This window comes from Heterocephalus glaber, unplaced genomic scaffold (assembly GCF_053883595.1).
Source record: "Heterocephalus glaber isolate CG9 unplaced genomic scaffold, H.glaber_assembly_v1.0 deba00001831, whole genome shotgun sequence".
In the NCBI taxonomy this organism is placed as follows: Eukaryota; Metazoa; Chordata; class Mammalia; order Rodentia; family Bathyergidae; genus Heterocephalus; species Heterocephalus glaber.
The window spans coordinates 210,363-233,101 of record NW_028258491.1 but is presented as its reverse complement, the minus strand read 5'-3'; the positions used below and the strand labels follow the sequence as shown (position 1 = coordinate 233,101).

General features: G+C 38.0%; 1 protein-coding gene across 1 annotated transcript; it reads right to left on the bottom strand.

Moving 5' to 3' along the window:
• Positions 1–3,921: 3,921 nt before the first annotated feature.
• LOC147820609 (olfactory receptor 7G1-like) lies at positions 3,922–22,067 on the bottom strand. Its single transcript, XM_087204010.1, has 3 exons — positions 21,709–22,067; positions 4,619–5,343; positions 3,922–4,241 (listed from the first exon to the last, which is right to left on the bottom strand). Exons 1-3 carry the CDS (start codon positions 22,065–22,067, stop codon positions 3,922–3,924), a joined length of 1,404 nt encoding a protein of 467 aa, XP_087060136.1.
• Positions 22,068–22,739: the final 672 nt, after the last annotated feature.

The window sequence follows — 22,739 nt, the reverse complement described above, 5'->3', positions numbered from 1 at the left end:
TTTTTCATAACTAGCCTTAATCAGATTGAAATAAAGACCTTCTATTCCAATTTTCTGTAGGGTTTTATCCTGAATGTGTGTTGAATTTTGTTAAATGCTTTTTCTTCATCTATTGAGACAATCATATGGTTTTTCCCTTGACTGTGTTAATATAGTGCATTACATTTATTGATTTATGAATGTTAAATCATCCTTGGATCCCTGGAATAAATCCGATTTGGTCAGGGTGTATGATCTTGATGACATTCTGTATTCTGTTTGCCAGTATCTTGTTGAGGATTTTTGCATCTATGTTCATTAGGGAGATTGGCCTATAGTTCTCTTTTTGGGCTGGGTCTTTCCCTGGTTTTGGAATCACAGTAGCACATACTTCCAGGAATGAATTTGGAAGCCCTGATTCTCTTTCAATTTCCTTGATGAGTTTAAAGAGTAATGGTGATAGTTCTTCTTTAAATGTCTTGTAGAATTCATCAGTGAAGCCATCAGGACCTGGGCTTTTCTTTGTTTGTAAATTTTGTACATTTTCAATTTCACTCATTGTATTTGGGGTGTTTAGAATTTCTATATCATCTTCATTTAACTTTGACAATTTCTATGTGTCTAGGAATCTGTCAGTTTCTTCTGTGTTGTCCATTTTATTAGAATACAGGTTCTCAAAGTAGGTATTGATGATCCTCTGAATTTCTCCTGGATCTGTTGTGACTTCACCTTTTTAATTCTTAATTGCATGAATTTGAGCCTTTTCTTTCATTTTTTTTGATAAGTTTGGCTCACGGTTTATCAAATTTATTTATTCTTTCAAAACTCCAACTCTTTGATTCATCAATTTTTGTATCATTCTCTCAGTCTCCATTGCATTGATTTCTGCTCTGAACTTTATTATTTCCTTTCTTGTACAAGTGTTGGCTTTGTTATGCTCTTTTTCTAAAAGCTTGAGGTTCTGCATTAAGTTATTTGAGTTCTCTCTGTTTTCCTAATACGGGCATTCACTGCTATGAATTTCCCATGTCGAACTGCTTTCATTGTGTACCATAGATTCCTGTATGTTGTAAGGACATTGTCATTTACTTGTAGAAATTGTCTTATTTCTTCTTTAATTTCCTCTGTGACCCATTGGTTGTTCGGGGGATGTTATTCAATTTCCATATGTTTGTGGGAGTTTTGCAGTTTCTTATGCTATTTACCTCCAACTTTATTGCACTGTGGTGTGATACCATACAGGGGGTTACTGCAATTCTTTCACATTTACTTAGACATGTCCTATGAGCTAGCACTTGGTTTATTCTGGAGGACGAGCCATGTGCAGCTGAAAAGAATGTGTATTCTGATTTTGTGGGGTGGAACACTCTATAAACATCTATTAAGTCCATTTCTTCAATAGCTTGGTTCAGTTCTAGAATTTTGTTGTTAATTTTTTGTCTCAATAATGTGTCTCTTTGTGATAGTGGGGTATTAAGGTCCCCCACTACAATTGTATTAATGCTTATTTGGTTTTTCACTTCCACTAATATTAGTTTTTTATAGTTAGGGCATTCGTATTTGGTGCATATATATTTAGGATTGTCATCTCTTCCTCTTGGATTGTTCCCTTCTCAAGGATGTAGTGATCATCTTTGTCTCTCAATTAGTTTTTGCTTGAAATGTACTTTGTTTCCAAATAAGATTGCTATGCCTGCTTTTTTCTGGGTTCCTGTTACATGGTCCTCATTGTCTTATGTGTGCACTTTTATGATGACTTTCTCTTGATGTAATTGTGGTGAAACACCTCTCTTAGGTCCAAACCATAAACTAAGGGGCTTTCAGCTACCTGATTGAGTTCACTGAGAATAATGCTCAGCATCTCACCTGAATGTGAAAAATAGAGGACCTGGGTCAAGAGAGAAAAACTCATGGACTTAGGGTACTTTGGAGTACCAGGCTCATCTTTAGGAAACAGTGCAGCTGTTTCTACCTGACTGGGCAGTACTATGGGGCAAGATATTCATTGGCCAACTCTTACAGTCTCTTTATCCCTCAGGGCTCAATACCCCAAGCTCCTCATTAGATAAAAAATATTTCTATCATTCTGATTCCAGGTGAGATATTCTGAAAAACTAACTGTCAGGATCTCACAATTCCCTGACCCTTGAGGGAAGGTGTGTCTCATCCAAGCCTTGTCATGATTTCTTGTCACCTCAATTTCAGCTACCTTGTTCACATAACACCTGGAACTTTTTAGTTACCTCCCTATATTTCATAATAGGAATGAGCCTAATTCAGTTCCAGGTGTTAAAATAAACACATATAAATTAATTATACAAGTAGCTAAATATGATACAAGTAAAAATACTCTGAAATGTTTCTTCACAAGTGAATCATGTCTTGAACTTTATTTTTGTTCTATATATTTAGCTCAGAATATTCAATTTTGACTGTGTTTATAAAAGTGATACTGTTTTCTAATTATATTTAATGAATATTTTTCAATTCTGTCACATGTTTTTAATGTACATTTTTTAACATTAGAAAATGGTGAGGTTCCTTTATGGCAGGGTAATCCTTCATTGTGTATAAATACCACATTTTCTTCATTCATCTGTTCATGAGCATATAGATCACTGCCAAGATATATTTGTTATAAATTGTGCTGTTATAAACATGAATATATATGTATCACTGTAGTATGATGTTTTTAATTCTTTTGCAAAGACACCTGGAAGGGTAATAGCTGCATAAAAAGGAATTTCTATGTACTGCAAACAAGTACAAAAGAAGGGAAGGGGATTAAGAAACAAAGCCACAAACAAGGGACAGGCAAGGGATTGAAAAAAGGAATGAAGATGTGTTATGTCCATATGACAATTCCCCATAAGGTATGTAAACTTTATGTACTACAAACATGTATTAAGAAAAACAAAACAAATAAATAGAAAGAACATGAACTGAAACTAGCTCTGCAGGTTAAATTAACCTGATTACAATATCATCCATGGCTGAGTTGTATGGAAAATCTGTATTTCATGAAATTTGATTAGATTCCAAGCTACATTTTGTAGTTAATTAGTACTTATTTCCAAAACTTCTCTGATTAAAACTGATATACTTTCATTTTATTAACAATTTATAGTATATGAAATCTTTCAGTATAAATTTTATTGACCTATACTTTTGAAATGTATTATTGAAAATCACCTTTTAAGAAGACATTGTTGGTCTTAAAATGAGAGAGAGAAAAGAAAGTGTCAGAATGTTTTCCATTAACTTCTTTACCCAATTAATTTTAAAACTCACAAAATGTAAGACATGTTTAACAGCTAAAACATATAAAAGCATACGAAAACCAATTTTTCCATGCAACATCCATAAAAAGAATAGGCATAGGTCCAAGGATTTAACTCAGTGGTTTCACCGCCTGCTGCACAAGCTCAAGGACATGAGTTCGATCCCAAGTACAAAAAAAAAAAAAAAAAAAAAAAAAAAGAGTAGGCATAAATATACAATAATATTTTGGGGGTACCAAAAAAAGACATGAAGAATATCATGTTGATTGGACAGAGGTCAAAGTGCTCAGTTTTTTACCCTCATAAGCCAGAAAATACTTATTTATTCCAGGTCATGAAGATGCAGTATCTTTGGAGGACATTGTTTGCAAAGGGCAGAGAAAAACTTCTTACTTGAGAATGATGGGAGAACTTAAGTGTTGAGTTGTTTAGACCCATGACAGTGGCCTAGAATAGCTGAAAGTTTCAGAAAAGCCTCCAAGCAAGAAATAATGGGCTAAAAGTTTGGCTTGGTGTATGGATGTGTGAATAAGACAAGATTAGCATCAGAAAGGGAAAACTAAACTGTTTTCACTCCTGAAAAAAAAAGAATTTCAAAAATGAATTCAGCCCATCATGGAGGCATGTGACCATAATCAAGTTGTTTGTGAGCCTGAGCCAATCATGAGTTGGAGGACAGAGGATAACACACATTGAATCTCCTCAAGACTTCCAGCATGTCCGTGTTCCTCAGAGCATAGATAAAGGGGTTCAGCATCTGAGTGGCCACAGAATACAGCACAGAACCCACTGCAGTCTTCCTCAGTGAATTTGCAAATAGAGAGCTGATGTACACCCCCAAACCTGTCCCATAGAACAATGAAACAACAGAGAGATGAGACCCACAGGTGGAAAAGGCTTCATACTTTTCTCTTGATGACATCCTCAAGACAGACAATACAATGTGAATGTAAGAGATAGTTGTGATGGTGCCAGCCATCACTAGTCAAACAGCACCTGAGAGGAGGGGAGAGGATGAAAGAAAAACACAACCTCTGAGGAAAAGAAAAAGGAGAGAGAGGCAGACGAGAGACCCCTCTTCCCATTTTATTGCCCTTTATATACCTTTTCCACAACCCCCAACCCCTCCTCTGTACATAATTCGGTGACTAATTATTTTCCAGAGAAAAGGTCAAATGTATCTTTACAACTCTGGGAATAACATTTCCTTGCATTACAGACATTTGAACTCTTTCTATTTAACCACTCTCGTTACAAGTAACCATCCTTGCTTTTGTACCACCTGCATATCCAGGATTCATTATGTTCTCAACAGACTCAGAGGTCTCTCAAGGTTATTTCAACCTTTCACTCTCCACAGATAGTCACTCCAAAGAAAGGAACACCAGCAAATAGGTCACACACCAAATACACTAGCATGTTATTGATGAAGGTATCAGAACAAGCGAGCTTGATGACCTGAGCAAGTTCACAGAAGTGTGGAAACTCCAGGTCTGTGCAGAAGGACAGCTGAAGTGCCATCAGAATGTGGAACAGGGCATGCACAATGCTAATACACAGGGTGAACAAAACCAGCAGGACCCAGAATAGAGGATTCATGATGACTGTGTACCTCAGTGGGTGACAAATGGCCACATAGCACTCATAAGCCATCACTGCAAGGAGACAACTTTCTAAACTGATAAAAACTAAGAGAAAACAGACCTGGGAGGGGCAGCCTGTGTAGGATATGCTCTGATCCTGTGCTTGGATGTTCACCAGCATCTTTGGGATAATGCATGTGATTAAACAGATGTCACTAAAGGACAGGACAGAGAGGAAGAAGTACATGGAGGTGTGGAGGTGGGAGTCAGAGCTGACGGCCAGGATGATGAGCAGATTCCCAAGCACAGTGACCAGGTACATGGCCAGGAATAGGTAGAAGGTGAGGAGCAGCAGTTCTGGATAATCTGTCAGTCCCAGGAGAAAAAATTCTGAAACAACTGTTTGATTTACAGCTTGTATTTTTCCTGACAAATCTGATGGAAAAGAAAGGTGAAAACAAAATAAAACAAACTTTCTATACAAGCAAAAGGGACAATGTCTGAAAACATGGTAGATATAAAAATATTTTGTACCTGCTCTGGACTTGTTTTGGAGCAAGTGTGAGGACAAGGACCAGCACTCTGTTTTTGCAAAAACTCCAAGGGAAATTTATACTTTTAAAGCTTGAAAAGCAGATTTAAACACAAAGAAAAATTTTCTCATTCATATCAAGCTACATGAATATTCAAATCTTTGCTTATATTCTCCTATTCCTCTTGACTCACACATCTTGCAACTTCCAAAATCTTTCTTGAGTACTAATAATTTTTCACATTTTATATCATTTGCTGAGACTGTAGGACACAATATAACATTGATGTTTCTTAGAATTATTTCATGCTCAAACAAAAATGTAAGGCTCAAATTATCACATACATCTTTTGAGCCATTGTCTCCATATTTAGATGTCTTAGAATCACTTGGAGGCCTTGTCAAAATACAGATGAAGCAATTCATATTGTTTGTTCTGTGTACCTGTGAGAACAAGTCTTGAACACAAAGTATGCAGTTAATGGTTAAGAAAGACTTATTCAGTTATCTGATGGTTTTACTGATGAGTTGATTTTCTGAAAAACTCTTTGTTAATGTCTCTCGATCAGGCAACATTAGCCCTGAATTAGACACTGAATGTCATGATTTTCCCTTTCTGTATTATTTTAATACTTTCTTCTTGTGTATAACCCCAAATGTTCCATTAACATTTATGTCTTCTTCCACTCATTAAGCTAATTGGAATCAGTGGAGGAAATACATCAGGTGGCTGTGAACAAGGACTAGAAAATGTTGCCTATGTATTTGAAGCTTGTAAGACTCCATTGGAAATGAATGAAACCAATCTGCATTAGTATTTAACTGCAAGAGCAGCTGAGTAACAATGTGGATGGCTTATTCTGTCTAATCCTCTGGGAAGTTCTTCCTTTAATTACATAAGACCAGGTCATTAATAGAATTAATAAACACAAAACAGATAGTTAAATTAAAGAATGAGGAAATTCAGGGGCCCTTATTAAAACTGATGGCAATAAAACTATTTTTTGTTGTTCAAATGATAGAGATTTACAAGATAATACAGACTTAGATAAATCAGGCTTTTTAACAGTTGTGTCCCTCAAGAGCAATGATCTTCATCTCCTGAGGAAGAGAGAGGCCAGCTATGATCATTTTGTGACACATTAGACTCACACATTTAATTCTCAAAATTTGTGATTAGGAAAAATATTCAACAAGAAGAGAAGCCTGGACATCCTCATTTGCTTAATGGAAATTGCCTGGTGGATGTGTCGCTTAGCTGTAATATGACAATCCCTTTATAATTTATATTTCTCTAACCACCTCATCACATTTCTTAAATACAGATATTTTGTTCGCTCAAATAGATCTCAATAAATTTGGAAAGAAAAACTTCATGGGAGCATTTTAATGAGGAGAAAGGAACAGAAAAAACAGACAAGTGTGGGCAGTTGGGACTCACATATTGAGCTTTGCAGTGTGCATGTGTGTGTTTGTGTGTGTGTGATGATGTGTATGTGTGTGCATGCACATGAGCAATAGCACATGACATTTTTCACCTCTGGGAAGGAAGTTATGAGGTGAGACATTTGAGTCAAACAAAAGAAAGAACATCACTAGTTTGATGAATGCAAATTACACAGAAAGGTTCTTGTGCTGAAACTACTACTAAGAGACTTTATTATGTAGAAAAGGAAGGAAAATAAGATCAAAGATAAATAATTTGGAGCATGAGCTCAAAATTGAGCCCTAATCCAGTATGTTGGGGGTCCTTACATTAACAGGAAATTAGGATATGGAAATCAAGAGAGGAAAGGCTGCAGAAGACACAGAAAGAAGACAGCCAGCTAGGAGCTAAGGACAGTACTTAGGAAGATGCTTTCAAGCCACACTCTGATCTATCAAATTCTAGACTCCAGAATTGTAGGAAACAAATGTCTTATTATTAAGCCACCGAGTCTGTAGTACTTTGTTAGAAAAGTTCTAGAAAACATATAAAATGAATAAAAATCCCTGTGTTCACCCAAAATATTCAAATAAATTTCAGAATATTTTGTGAGAGGCAGCATGTTTGAGAACAGGCATATTTCTCTTCAGGAGGAAAATGTTCGCCACTGCTGTGAAGAGAAACAGATGTCTGGCAGAATGACAGAAATTGTTGAAAGTGTGAAAAACGTGTCAAGAAGGTGATGGTTATCCAAGAGGCTTTTGGAGGACCAGTTTCTCATTGCCTTATTCATGCATTCTCTACACAAACTACCCTGAATTAAATTGTGATAAAACGCCTGCCAACAGATCCAGATCTTTAACTAAAGGACTTTGCTTACCTGTTGACTTCAATGAGAATGATGCACAGCAAATCATCTTCCTATTTTTTCTTTTTCTCATATTAATTACATTATCTTCTTTCTTTTCCCCTACTGCTCCCATTTACCCTTCCCATTGGCACATTTTCTTCCTATTTCACATTATCTATTATACCTTTTAATCCTTATTTACACTTCCAGTTTCTAACACTAGAGAAGCTATTCGGTATTTTCACATGTGTGTCCTATTTATTTCATTTAAGAGTATCACCTCAATGGGCATCCATTTAGCTATACATGTCTCTAGATTCTCATTTTTATGGCTGAGTAATACTCCATTTTATAGAAAGAATACCCTACATTTTCTGTTTACAGACTCCAGTTGTTGGGCAATTAGATTGTTTCCAAGTTTTAGCTATTAGGAATTGTGCTGCTATGAATATGGGTACACATGTATCTCTGTGGTATGAATCTTTTAATTCTTTGGGGAAGATACCCAGCATGGAAATAGCTGGGTGAAATGGGACTTCTAGTCCTCGTTTTTTGAGGTATCTCCATACTGATTTTCACAGTGGATGCACCAGTCTACACTCACAGCAGCAGTGGATTAGGGTTCCTCTTTCCACACAGCCCAGCCAGCATTAGTTGTTTGTTGATTTCATGATGGCATCCATTCTTTCTGGGGTCAGGTGGAATCTCAGTGTTGTTTTCATTTGCTTCTCTTGAATGACCAGTGATGTTGAACATGTTTTCATATGTTTATTTGCTATTTCTACTTCATTGTCTGCAAAATGTCTGTTAATTTCAGATGCCCATTTTTAGATTGGGCTTTAAATTTAGGAGGTCTGATTCTTTAAAGTTGTTTATAGATTCAAGATAGTAGACCTTTGTCTAAGTGACAGCTGGTGAAGTTTTTTCCCACATTGTGGGTGGTCTCTTCACACTGTTGGTGGTTTCTCTTGCTGTGCAGAAGCTTTTATTAAGAAGAGATCCCACTTGTTCATTGTTTGTGCCAGTTCATGGCAACTGAGTTTTTGTTCATAAAACGTTTCATACACCAAAGTCTTCAACAGTTCTTCCTAAACTCTCTTCCATCCAGTTTAGTGTTTGTTTTAATATTTAGATCTCTAAACCATTTTGACTGTAGTTTAGTGCATGGTGAGAGATATAGGTTTAGTTTTAATCTTTGGCAAGTTGAAACTCAATTTTTCCAGCACCATTTATTGAAGAGGCTATCTTTCCTTGAATGAGGGTGTTTTGCTCCTTTGTAGAAGATGAGGTGGCTATGTCTGGAGTTGTTTCTGCATCTTCTAATCTGTTCCACTGGTCCTCAGGTTCGTTTCTTTTCCAGTACCATGCTGTTTTTTTCACAATTGCTTTGTAATATAGTTTCAAATTGGGGATTGTGATACCCCCACCTTGTCTTCATTGTGTAGTATTGCTTTTGCTAGTCAAGGTATCTTCCTGTTCCAAATTAATTTTTGGAAGGTTTTCTCCAGGTCTGTGATGTATGCTGCTGAGATTTTATTTGGGACTGCATCGAATCTAAACCTCAGTTTTGGAATTATGGCCATTTTCACTATGTTGATTCTTCCTACACAGGAGCAAGGGATGTCTCCATTTTCTGATATCATCTTCCATCTCTCTTTTCAGAGAGCTATAGTTTTCAGAGAAGAGGTCTTTGATTTCTTTTGCTAGATGATTCATAGGTATTTGAATTATTGTGATGCTGCTCTGAAAGGAATTGATTGCCCATTTCTCTCTTCTCAGTAAGTCTGTTTTTGTGTATGGAAAAGCTATTGATTTTAATGTGTTGATCTTGTATGATAATATGGTTTTTGTCCTTGACTCTGTTAATATAATGTATTACATTTACTGATTTATGGATGTTGAATCATCCTGGAATCTCTGGGATAAATCTGACTTGGTCAGGGTGTATTGCCTATTTTGTCCAATTTCTCCTTTTGTGTTTGCCCAGTTTCTTCTCTCTATGGGTTTTATTTTTCTTTTAGTTACTCAGTAATTATTTGAAATTTCACTTCTTACACCAAGATTTCATCTTTTTAGCACAACATTTCATACTCAAAATAATCCCTGAGTAAATACTTGAAGTCATTAAAGATGATAATTGTGTGGCAAACACTATGAAAGAAATTGAATATTTATGTCTCTGTGATCTCCTGGATTTTTAAATAGCCATCTAAAAATGTCAAAACCTAAATGTTATGGACCACCAATTGTGTTTGCTGGGATGAAATCAAGAAGATGTGGGGTCTAGATTTGACTATATTTCATAGTAACTTATTGTACTTGTCAGTTTAAATCTCTGTTGGCCTGTTCTATTTGTAAAAAAAAAGGATTTGATGGAAAAAATATCGATGAAGCAAAAAGTTGTTTCTTTGAAAGAATAAACAAAAGTGACAAGCCCTTAGCCAACCTTATGAAAAAAAGAAAAAAGACCCATATCCATGCCATTAGTAATGAAAGGGATGAACTTACAACAGACTCAGTTGAAATCCAGAGGTGCATCAATTCCTCCTTTGAATACCTATATGTCAATGAGATGGAAAACTGAAGAAATTGACATATTTCTACCCTGTTCTCAGGGTGGTAATATGACATCTTCTTCTGTTCTTTTCATGTTACTTTTTCTAGTGCTAGGAACCAACCCAAGGGCCTCCACATATGCTAGACAAATTCACTACTATTGAACTAAGTCCCCAGGAACCCATTTTTTTCTTCACTTCAAACAATCTAAATATGTTAATTTGGCCTCAAACTCAGGAGCTTAAACAATATTCTTGCCTCAGAGGCCCAAATAGCTTGGTCTATAGAAATGTACTACCATGCCTAGATTTTCACTGTGGCTTTGATTTGCATATAAGATTTGGGCATTTTTCATATATCTATTGTCCACATGTCTCTTCTTTTGGAAATGATTATTCAGATCTTTATCCCATTTACAACTTTCTTGTTTACTATTCAGATGTTTGTATTCTTTATATATGCTGGATATTAACCCCTGTCAGTTGTCACTCCACATTCTCCTTGACTTGAGTATTTGGGTAGAGAAGTCTGCTGTAATTCTAACAGAGTTTCTTTTGTATGTGATTTGTTTCTTTTCTCTAACTGTTTGTAAGGTATTGTTCTGTTTGGCTTTTGGAATCTTTGTTAAAATATGTTTTGGTGTAGATATTTTGGGTTACGGGTAGTTGGAGTTTGTTATATATTATTTTGGACCTGAATTTTTTTTTTATTAAATTCTTTTTTTGCTCTATTGTAGGTATAAAACACAATTACATTTCTCATTGGGAACTGTACCTTTACATAATGCGTCTTGGTTCTTATTTTTTCCCCATTCCTAGCCCTCCTTTCACACCCTCCACCCTTCTACAAAGACTTTATTTCCATTTTTTCAATTTCTTATCATTTTTCCTTTCTCTTCTTTCCTTTCCTCTGCGCCTCACACTACCCCTTCTGCTTTGGACCTTTTCTTCCTATTTTACATTAATTATTCATTCTAATCATTGGAACATTTGAGGTGTACAATATAATGACATTCATCATTGGAAATTTGCACCTTTACATAGTCTCTCTTGGTTCTTATTTTTCACCTTTGCCCAGCCCTCTCTTCAGCCCCTCCAGTCCTCCCTATTTACAAAGATTTTGTTCCTATTTTTCCATTTTCTCATATTAATCCCATTCCCTTCTATCCTTTCCCCTAGCCCTCCCACTTCCTTCCCCTTTGCCCCTTTTCTTCCTATTTCACATTACCTATTATACATTTAGTCCTTATTTATACTTTCAGTTTCTCACACCAGAGAAACTATTTGGTATTTATTCATGTGTGTCCTACTTATTTCACTTATGATTGTCACCTCAATGTGCATACACTTAGCTATAAATGTTTCTAATTTCTCATTTTTTATGGCTGAGTAGTACTCCATTTTATTAAAAAACCACGTTGTCTTTATCCAGTCACCAGTTGATGGGCATTTGGGCTGTTTCCAAGTTTTAGCTATTACAAACTGTGCTGCTATGAACATGGGTGCATGTATATCACTGTGGTATGAGTCTTTTAATTCTTTGGGGAAGATCCCAAGCAGTGGAATAGTAGGTTCGAATGTGACTTCCAGTCCTAGTTCTTTGAGGTATCTCCATACTGATTTCCACAGTGGTTGCACCAGTCTACACTCCCACCAGCAATGGAACAGGGTTCCTCTTTCCCCACAGCCCCACCAGCATTTGTTATTGGTTGATTTCATGATAGCAGCCATTCTTTCTGGAGTGAAGTGGAATCTCAGCATTGTTTTCATTTGCATCTCTCGAATGACCAGTGATGTTGAACATTTTTTCATGTATTTATTTGCTATTTCTACTTCTTTGTGTGAGAAATGTCTGTTCATTTCAGATGCCCATCTTTGGATTGGTTGTTTAAATTTGGGAGATCTGATCTTCTTAAGTTCTTTATAGATTTGAGATAGTAGGCTTTTGTCTGAGGAAGAGCAGGGGAAGATTTTTTCCCACATTGTGGGTTTTCTCTTCACACTGCTGGTGGTTTCTCTTGCTGTGTAGAAGCCTTATAATATGAAGAGATCCCACCTGTTGATTGTTTGTGCTAGTTCACAGGCAACTGAGGGTTTTTTCATAAAATCTTTTCCTACACCGATGTCTTCAAGGGTTCTACCTAACCTCTGTTCCAACTGGTTCAGAGTTTCTATTTTAATATGTAGATCTTTAATCCATTTTGATTTTAGTTTAGTGTATGGTGAGAGATACAGATCTAGTTTTAATCTTTGGCAAGTTGAAGCCCAATTTTTCCAGCACTATTTATTAAAGAGGCTATCTTTCCTCCAGTGAGGGTGTTTGGCTCCTTTGTCGAAGATGAGATGGCTGAGTGTGTCTGGTGTTGTTTCTGGATCTTCTAATCTGTTCCACTGGTTCTCAGGTCTGTTTCTTTGCCAGTACCATGCTGTTTTTATCACAGTAGCTTTGCAGTATAGTTGCAGGTTGGGGATTGTGATACCCCCTGCTATGTCTCTGTTACCTAGAAATGCTTTTGCTCTTCTGGGTCTCTTCTTGTTCCAAAGGAATTTTTGGATTGTTTCTTCAAGGTCCACGAAGTATGCTGCTGGGATCTCAATTGGAATTGCATTAAATTTATATTGCAGTTTTGGAAGTATGGCCATTTTCACTATATTAATTCTTCTTACCCAGGAGCAGGGGATGTCTGTCCATTTTCTGATATCATCTTCAATCTCTCTTTTCAGAATGCCTTAGTTTTCAGAGAAGAGGTCTTTGATTTCTTTTTTTAGGATGATTCCTAGGTATTTCAGTTGTTTGGATGCTATTGTGAAAGGAATTATTTGCCCTATATCTCTCTGAGTGAGTCTGTCATTGGTGTAGAGGAAAGCTATTGATTTTTGTGTGTTGACCTTATAACCAGCTACTTGACTGAATTTGTTTATGAAGTCTAGAAGACTTTTGGTGGAGTTCTTGGGGTCTTCTATGTAGAGTATCATGTCATCTGCAAATAGTGACAATTTGACTTCTTCATTACCTATCTTTATTCCTTTTATTTCTTTCTCTTGTCTAATTGCCATGGCTAATGTTTCCACAACTATATTAAACAAGAGTGGTGATAGTAGACATCCTTGTCTTGTTCCTGATTTTAGTGTGCAGGATTTCAATTTTTTATGATTTAGTATGATATTGGCTGTTGGTTTTTCATAGATGACTTCTATCAGTTTGAGGTAGAGACCATCTATTCCAATTTTTTGTAGGGTTTTTATCATAAATGCATGTTGGAATTTGTCAAATGCTTTTTCTGCTTCTATGGAGATAATCATATGGTTTTTGTCCTTGGCTCTATTGATATAGTGTATTTCATTAATTGATTTTCATATATTGAACCATCCCTGCATCCCTGGGATGAATCTCAATTGATCAGGATATATGATCTTCTTGATGATCTTCTGCATTCTGTTTGCCAATATCTTATTAAGGATTTTTGCATCTATGTTCATTAGTGAGATTGGCCTATTGTTCTCTTTTTTCAGTTGGGTCTTTCTCTGCTTGGGGATCAAGGTGATGCTTGCTTCCAGGAATGAATTCGGGAGTATTGCTTCCCTTTCAATTTCAGTGAAGAGTTTAAACAGTAGTGGCAGTAGTTCCTCTCTAAATATCTGGTAGAATTCAGCAGTGAAGCCATCAGGGCCCAGGCTTTTTTCAGTTGATAAGTTTTTAATTACATTTTCAATTTCATTGTTTGATGTTGGGTTGTTCAGAATTTTTAGGTCTTCTTTGTTCAACTTTGGTAATTCATATGTATCTAGGAATCTGTCCATTTCTTCTGTGTTGTCCATCTTATTTGAGTATAGGTTCTGGAAATAGGTATTGATGATCCTCTGGATTTCTGGTGGGTCTGTTGTACTTTCACCCTTCTCATTCCTAATTGCATGGATTTGGGCCTTTTCTTTCCTTTTTCTGACAAGGTTACCTAAAGGGTGTCAATTTTGTTGATTCTTTCAAAGAACCAACTCTTGACTTCATTGATTTTTTTGTATCATTCTCTTAGCCTCTATTGCATTGATTTTCCTCTGATCTTTATAATTTCCTCCCTTGTATGAGCTTTGGAGTTGTCCTGCTCTTCTTTTACTAGAAGCTTGAGGTTCAGCATCAGTTTGTTTAATTGGGCTCATTCTGTTTTCCTAATATGCATATTCACTGCTATGAATTTCCCTCATAAGACTGCTTTCATTGTGTCCCATAGATTCCAATATTTTGTATAGTCATTATCATTTAATTGAAGGAAATGTCTGATTTCTTCTTTAATTTCCTCTCTGACCCATTGGTTATTTAGAAGTGTGTTGTTCAATTTCCACATGTTTACAAAATTTTTTGAGTATCTTTTGCTATGGATCTCCAATTTCATTGCACTATGGTCTGATAATATACAGGGGATATCTTCAATTCCTTTGCAATTATTTAAACACGTTCTATGTGTGAGTATGTGGTCTATTTTTGAGAATGACCCATGTGCAGCTGAGAAGAATGTGTATTCTGATTTTGTGGGGTGGAAGACTCTGTAAACATCTGTTAAGTTCACTTGTTGAAAGGTTTGCTTGAGTTCTAGTATTTCATTACTTATATTTTGTCTAGTTGATCTATCTATTTGTGACAATGGGGTGTTGAGTTCCCCCACTACATTTGTATTAGTGCATATATGACTGTTCATGGCCATTAGTATTTGTTTTATACAGTTGGGTGCACTAGTGTTTGGTGCATAGATATTTATGATTGTCATCTCTTCCTCTTGGATTCTTCTCTTTACAAGCATGTAGTGTCCTTCTTCATCTCTCTTAATCAGTGTTGGTTTGAAATCTACTTGATCTGCTAAGAGGATAGCTACTCCTGCTTTTTTTGGAGTTTCCTGTCACACTGAGTATTGTTTTCCACCCTTTAACTTTCAGTCTATGAATTTCCTTTTGGATGAAGTGTATTTCTTGTATGTAGCATATTGTTGGATTTTGCTTCTTGACCCATTCTGCCAGTCTATTTCTTTTGATTGGTGAATTGAGACCATTAACATCGATGGTTATAACTGAAACATATTGACTTGTCATTTCCATGACTTTTTCTTTTTGTTGAGTTCTTCCCCTTTACATTTAATTTCTTGTCATGCCAGATGGGTTCATTCTGCTTTGCTTCCTGGGGTTGTGATCCTCAATGTCTGTTCCTAGGATATTATGTAAAATTCTTTGGAATGTTGGTTTGGTATTCACCAATTTCCTAAGGTGCTCTTTGTCATGAAAGTATCTTATTTCTTCATCAATTTTGAAAGATAGTTTTGCAGGGTACATCAATCTGGGTTGGAGGCTGTTTTCTTTTAGTGCTTCGAATATGTAACTTCAAGCTCTTCTTGTCTTGATGGTTTGTGTTGAGAAGTCTGCTGTGATTCCGATGGGCTTTTCTTTTGTGTGCAATTTGTTTTTTTTCTCTGACTGCTTGTAGAACTTTTTTCTTCTGTTGTGTTTCTGGAATCTTAACAATTATATGCCTGTGTGTAGTTTTTTTTGATCAAGGCTATTTGGAGTCCTATATGCCCCACTTATTTGTATGTCAAGCTCTTTTCCCCTGCTTGGGAAGTTTTCTGTCATTATTTCTGTGAAGGGATTTTTTATGTCATCTGTACTCTCTCCTATTTCTTCATTGAGCCCAGTCAGTCTTATATTATTCTTTTTTGCATCGTTTAGCAGCTGCTGGATTGATTTGTCATGTTCCCTTATAATTTTGAAGCAATTCTTTTTCTGGGTCACTAATTGCAATCTTATCTTCTATATCTGAAATTCTGCCCTCACATTGGATCATTATGCTGTGTAGACTTTCAGTGGAGTTTTGCATTTCCTGGAAATCTATTTGCATCTGTTTTATTGATTCCATTTGTTTCTTATGTTGGGATTCCCTCATGTTCCTCAGCTCCTCTCTAGATTTATTAATCATGTCTTGCACTAAGGGCACAATTTCTCCTGTTATCTGAGAAATTATTTCTGATTTCATTTTTTCCAGATCCACTTTTGTTGCCAGTTCAGTGGGTCCAGGTGGTTGAGTATCAGAATGTTCCATCTCATTTCCTTTTTGGGTTGCTGTGGGTGATCTGGAAGTCTGGTTTTGAGACTTATTTACATGTTTTCTCATTTCGCCTGGGGTGGGGGACTGTTAGCACCTGCATGGATTACCTCCTCTGAGCTGTGTGAGGTGGGACAGGGGCCAGGCGCAGTGGTAGGAATGGTGACCCAAAAGCCCTTTCCTGTGGACTGGGAGCAGTGGTTGTGATCGTGGCCCGGAAACCTCTTCCTCTGGACCAGGAGTAGTGAGATGTTGGCTCAGAAGCCCCTTCCTCTGGTCCAGGAACAGTAGGAGGAATGGTTGCCTGGAAGCCCCTTCCCCTGGCCCAGGAGCAGCAGGACAGTAGGTGGCCCAATAACCCTTTCTTCTGGGCTGGAAGCAGTGGGAGGGATGGTTGCCCAGAAACCCCTTCCTCTGGGCCATGACCAGTGTTAGTATCTTGGTCTGGTGGTCTGGTGTCCTCTGCATCTTTGTAGTGTGGAAGCAGGTGGCTGGCTTTCTGCAGAGGAGTGATTCAGTGTCTTCTGCATGTCTCAGAACCTCGATAGGTCATGCACAGACCTGCCTGCCTACAGCAGGCTGATTCAGCATGTTCTGTGTTACTCGGGATCTGCCTGCCTTCAACGGGCTGATTTGGCATGTGTTCTACATGACTGGGGACCTTGGTAGGGTGTGGGCAGACCTGCCTGTCTGCAGCGAGGTGATTCGGTGCCTTCTGCATGACTCAGAACCTTCATAGGTCTTGCACAGACCTGTCTGTCTGCAGCAGGCTGATTTGGCATGTTCTGTGTGACTCAGGACCTAGGTCGGGCATGAGTAGACCTGCCTGTCTGCAGCAGGGTGACTCGGCATCTTCTGTGAGACTGAGGACCTCGGTAGGGAGTGCACAGACCTGCCTGCCTGCAGCGGGCTGATTTGGTGTGTATTCCACCTGACTGGGGACCTTGATAGAGTGTCTGAGAAAAATCATTTGATTAGGTCTAGTTCTCCTGCCTGCATGCCAGCTCCGGAAATTCAAGACATAATTCCATTTTGGTCTCTGATAACAACTGAGACTTCAATGATCCAGTGATGCTGTGATGCTCCAGGACAAGATTACAGCAGCTGAAGATATCCCTGGAGGACCAAAATCTTCATCTGCACAGTTCCTCATTGATTTAGATATTCCACTGCACTTCATGTACTAAACTCTCTGTCCTGAGTTGTCTGTTACATTTATTTCTCCCAATGTACCAAATGCCCTATCCTGAGTCATTTGTTATATTTATTTCTCCCAATATACTGAATAAAAAGTGCAGCTAACTCAGAGCACTTTTTCTTTGCCACCCAGAGCAGCACTGATCAGGTCTAAAGCTAAACTTCTTCCCAAAGCATCGTTTTTTCTACCTTTCCTGTATAAGTTAATTCACCTTGTGCTCCCATGGCTCACAGGAGACTAGGACCTACTGCAGAAGTTCTAGTAATGTCCTCTTTCCCTGTTCCCTACACACCTCATCCTAGAAAGAATGGCTGCTATCAAGAAATGAACCAACAACAAACGTTGGTGGGGTTATGGGTAGAAAGGAACACTTCATTGTTGTGGGAGTGCAGACCAATGCAACCACTGAGCCAGTCAGTATGGAGATACTTCAAAGAACTAGGGCTAGAGGTCCTATTTGACCCAGCTATTCCTCTGCTCGGTATCTTCCAAAAAGAAAAGAATCATACCACAGCGATATATGTGCACCCATGTTTATAGCAGCACAGTTTGCAATAGCTAAAGCTTGGAAACAGCCTAAGTGCCCAACAACTGGAAGCTGGATAAAGATGATGTGGGTTTTTTATAAAATGGACTACTGCTCAGCCATAAAGAATGAGAAACCACAGACATTTCTAGCTAAGTGAATGCATATTGAAGCCATACTCTTAAGTGAAATAAATAAGACAGACATGTAAATACCGAATAGTTTCTCTGGTGTGAGAAACTGAAAGTGTAAATAAGGATTAAAATGATTAAAATGAATAATTGATAACTTTAAATAGGAACAAAAGGTCCAAAGGAATAGGGGAAGTAGAAGGGGAAGGGGAAAGGAAAATTATGAGAAAAGGAAAAAAATGGAAACAAAGGTTTTATAAATAGGGAAGGGTGGAGGGGGTGAAGAGAGGACAAGAATTGTGGAAAAAATAACCAAGATATGTCATGTACAGGTACAAGTACCCAATGGTAAATGTAAATATATTGTATACCTAAATGTACCAATAAAAGAATTTAAGGAAAGAAAAGATTCAATTATGGATCTTTTGTAGGACATGGTCTATTTTGGCTGGTGGATCTCAGCCAAAATTGGCTTCACCAAGAGACATAGTTCAACAAGGTCCTTGTTCAAATTGGGCACCTACAGTGAGTCACTGATTTTAAAATTAATGTCAGGCCAGGGCTACGTTTCTAGGGTGCCTATGGCTGTCACATCATAGATGCTCAAGAAGTAGGTTCTGAGGCAGCAACAATTTCATTCATTTGAAGGATTCTCTGCTTGGTAATGAGCATGCATCTGATGGACTGGACACAAGGATGAGGAATTCTACCATCTATTTTTATGGAGAGGAGAGCAAAAGAAAAGTGAAAAAATATGCAAGAATTGGGAAGTAAAAGAACCTCAGAATTCATGCTTTTCTGCCATGTCTTTACATTTTTTATAGCACAGTTCTCTATACATATGAACCACAGATTTGCACATACACAAGCACTTCCAAACAGAGTTAATAGTGTATTTAATACACACACACACACAACCAGGAACTTATCTATTGGCTCTCATTCTAGTTTTAGGCTGGAATAAAAAAAGATAGATGGGATATTTCTGGGTCCTGATTCATGTAGTACAGAGGGAAAAACCCACCAAGCACAAAGTCTCCATCTCTGTAAACACTTGGACTCAGGTATCCTAAACACCATGAAATGTCACACTGGGATGGGTGTAGTGGTTTCAGAAGGAGGAAGAGCAAAATTGGGAAGAGCATGTTAGGCTCGGCCCAAATGGAGACCAATTTCTTTTTGTAGTCTGTGGTGAGGAAATGGAGCAGGGTCATGTCTTTTGACTCAGCCCTCTGAAGGGAGAACCAATCTCTGTGTAAGGCACATGGCCCACAGTCATCATATGCCTCCGCAAAGGGGAGAACATGAAAAACTAGCTTCTACACAGGAGCAGAGCTAGAGGCACAGTGATGTATTAGTAATGTAGCCATGGTGGTGACATGTCACCTATGATGACATGATGGCCAGAGCATTGCTGGCTCCCTCTTTTCATGTCTCCTCAGCTAGGAGCTCTGGGGATCGACCTGCCATGGGGCTCTGCACCTGTCACCCCCAACGTGGAAAAAACATTTTGAAAAACATGTTTGGGTCTCCTTCCCTTGGCTTTGTTTTTTCATCATGGTCCACCAAGGATTTGGAGATGCCCCTTCCTGAAACAGAGGGGTTTGTAGTTTTGTGTCATCAGGGACAACAGTCTGTTTGTCACAGCCTGTTTTGAGGAATTTGGCATATTTTGAAAGTTGGTTTTGAAATCAAGAAAACATCTATTAACAAAATCCCATATGATGTCTTAAGAAGAAAGTGCATGATGGAGGTTAAGCATTGATGAGCAGTTGTGCAGTCCCCATGTAAACACTTTACAGGGTTTAGTGTCAGTCTCACACCTGTGGTACACTCCTGGAATAAATCCTGACCCTCACAATTCTCAATGCTGTAAACCACATTACAGAGAAGACCAGAAGCCCTCCCACATCTCAGAATTTCCATTGTTGATCTGTACTCTTCCCGCTTTGAATTCTCTCACTATTACATTGTTCCTTTCTTTTTTTCTTTTTGTTTTTCTGTAACTGAGATTCAAACTCAGGACTTTGCACTTGCTAGGCAGGTACAGTGCCATAGAGCTACATCCCTGGCCCCATATTGTTTCTTGGTGTCACAATGGAAAGGAACTTTACTTCTGACCCAATAATTACATCCTGGATTCTTACCCTTGTGTTCCACAACTCTTCATAGAAACTTTTATGTTTCCTGCCTATGTATTAATTGTTTGCTGTTGACAAGTACAAATTGAATATATTCATGCAACTGAACTAGATATATTGTCATTAGTATATGGTGTGGGATTGTTCTATAAAACTATGCATCTCATATATCATTGTGGTAAAAGATACAAAGTGCACTGTTTTATGGTCACCTATATTAAGTATGATGTACAATAGAACTGTTAAAATTATTCCTGCTGTCTGACTTAAATTTTATGTCCTTTGCCCTAAATCTTCCTAAATACCTCCAATTTTTGGTTTACTCCCTTTTTATATGAGTTTGACTATTTAACCCTTGGCATGAGTGAGATCTGCAGAGTTTTCCTCTCAATGCCTGGCTTATTTCATCTAATGTATCCTGTAGATTTATTGATATTGTTGAAAATTATCGAATTGCTTTTTAAAAGGCATAATATTTTACAGTGAATATGTACAATAGTTTTGTTTTGCATTCATCTGTGAATGGATGCTCAACTTGATTCCATATCTTGGCTACTTGACTATCACTATGAAGAACTGGCAGTGCAAGTACCTCTTAAACAAAGTCATTTTTCTTTTGTGCATATAGACCCAGTAGAGGAGTTGCTCAATCATATGGTAGTTGTATTTTTAATTTTGGGAGAAGCCTCCAAACTGTTTCTTTAATAGTCCACTACTTTACATTCCCTTCAGCATTGTACAAGTGTTCCCTTGTCAGTATATGTCAAGTAACTTTGAATACATTTCAAGCTTTTTATTAATGCATATTTGTAGGACAGAACATGTTTGTGATTGTATATAACTACATGTGTTTAATGTTACTTGTTTTCTTCCCCATTACCTCCCACTCTCTTCCTTGTCCCTCTCCACCAATTACCCATTCCCATCAGAAGAAGAACGTCATTAAGTTTTCTATTCTCTTTCCTTCGTGTTAGTATTCATTTTTACTTATTTGAAGGCTTATTACTTGAGAAGAGCATGCCATTTTTAACTTTCTGAGACTGGCTTATTTGATTTAAGTATATTGTTTTCAGTTCTATCCATTTTCCTCCAAATGAAAAGATTTTTTTTTTAATGGCCATTGTGTATTTATACCACTTTCTCTTTATCCACTAATCTTTTGAGCATAGCATTTCCTTACCTTACTTATTGGCATTTATGCCACTATAAAATTGGAAATGCATATATCATAATATACTCTTTTAATATTTTCATGAATACAAGAGTGGTAGAGCTTGTACAAAGTTTTATTTTTTAAAGAATACTCGGATCATCCTGAAGATGGATTTTGGCTTTGAGCATCCAGTTCTTCCTAGGGCAAAGTTGAGGGATTTCCGGCGCCTGTTCTTCAGCAGAACCACTGTGCTCTTTCTGGGCCAAAGTACATTTCGTGGTAGAGGCCTCCTAAAAACGTGCCACATGTTTCAGGGATGCCGACAGCTAGACCGTCGTGTAAATTGTGTTCAATGGAAGTCCAAGAGTACAGTTCACTGGAAAACACACCGTGCTTTAGCTGTGTCCTCTGGGAAGGTACTGCACTTTTTCTCCTAACCTTCCGTTGATGTGCATAGGAGATCTGCTGCTGGAAGTAAGCTTGTAGGAAAAATGAAGTGGAAATGGCAAGATCATTCTGAAGAGTGGTGGTGGCTTCTAACGGGAAGTTCTTTTTCGAGTAAGGGGGAGTACTTTCCAGCACCTGTCTTTCAACACAAGCCCAATGCACTTTCCAGGCCAAAGTGCTCATTGCTGCGGAGGCCTCCAAAATATGGGCTACCGAATTCAGCAATGCAGACAGCTAGAATGTGTTGTGAATGGGGTTGAATGTAATTCCAGGATTGGAGTGCACTGGTAAACTCACCATGCTCCAATTGCTTTCTCTGAGATGGGACTGCATGTTATAACGTGGCCTCCCAATTCCTTGAAAGGGAGAGAGGGCCCTAGAAGTATGCTTGCCGGAAAATGGAAGTGCCAACGGCAGGCTCATCCTGAAGACTGATTTTGGCTTCTAACATCAAGTTCTTCATAGGGCAATGTGGCGGATATTCCTGCACCTGTCCTTCAGCTGAACCTCAGTGCTCTTTCTAGGCCAAGGTGTTCCTTGCGGAAGAGGCCACCTAGATATGAGCTTCAGAATTCAGCCACGCCGACAGCTAGCATGTAGCCGGTCAGCTGGTCAACTCCTAGTGCTCTAGCTGCTTCCTGGGCGAGGGAACTGCACTCGGTATCATGACGTTCCTTTGACTTGCCTGGGAGAGCTGGCGCTAGAAGAACGCTGGTGGGAAAACTGAAGCGGAAAGGGCAGGATCATTCTGAAGAGGTGTTTTGGCTCCTAACATCAAGTTCTTCTGAGGGCCAAGGTCAGGCCTTTCAAGCACCTGTCTTCCAGCAGGACCGCAATGCGCTTTCTACGCCACAG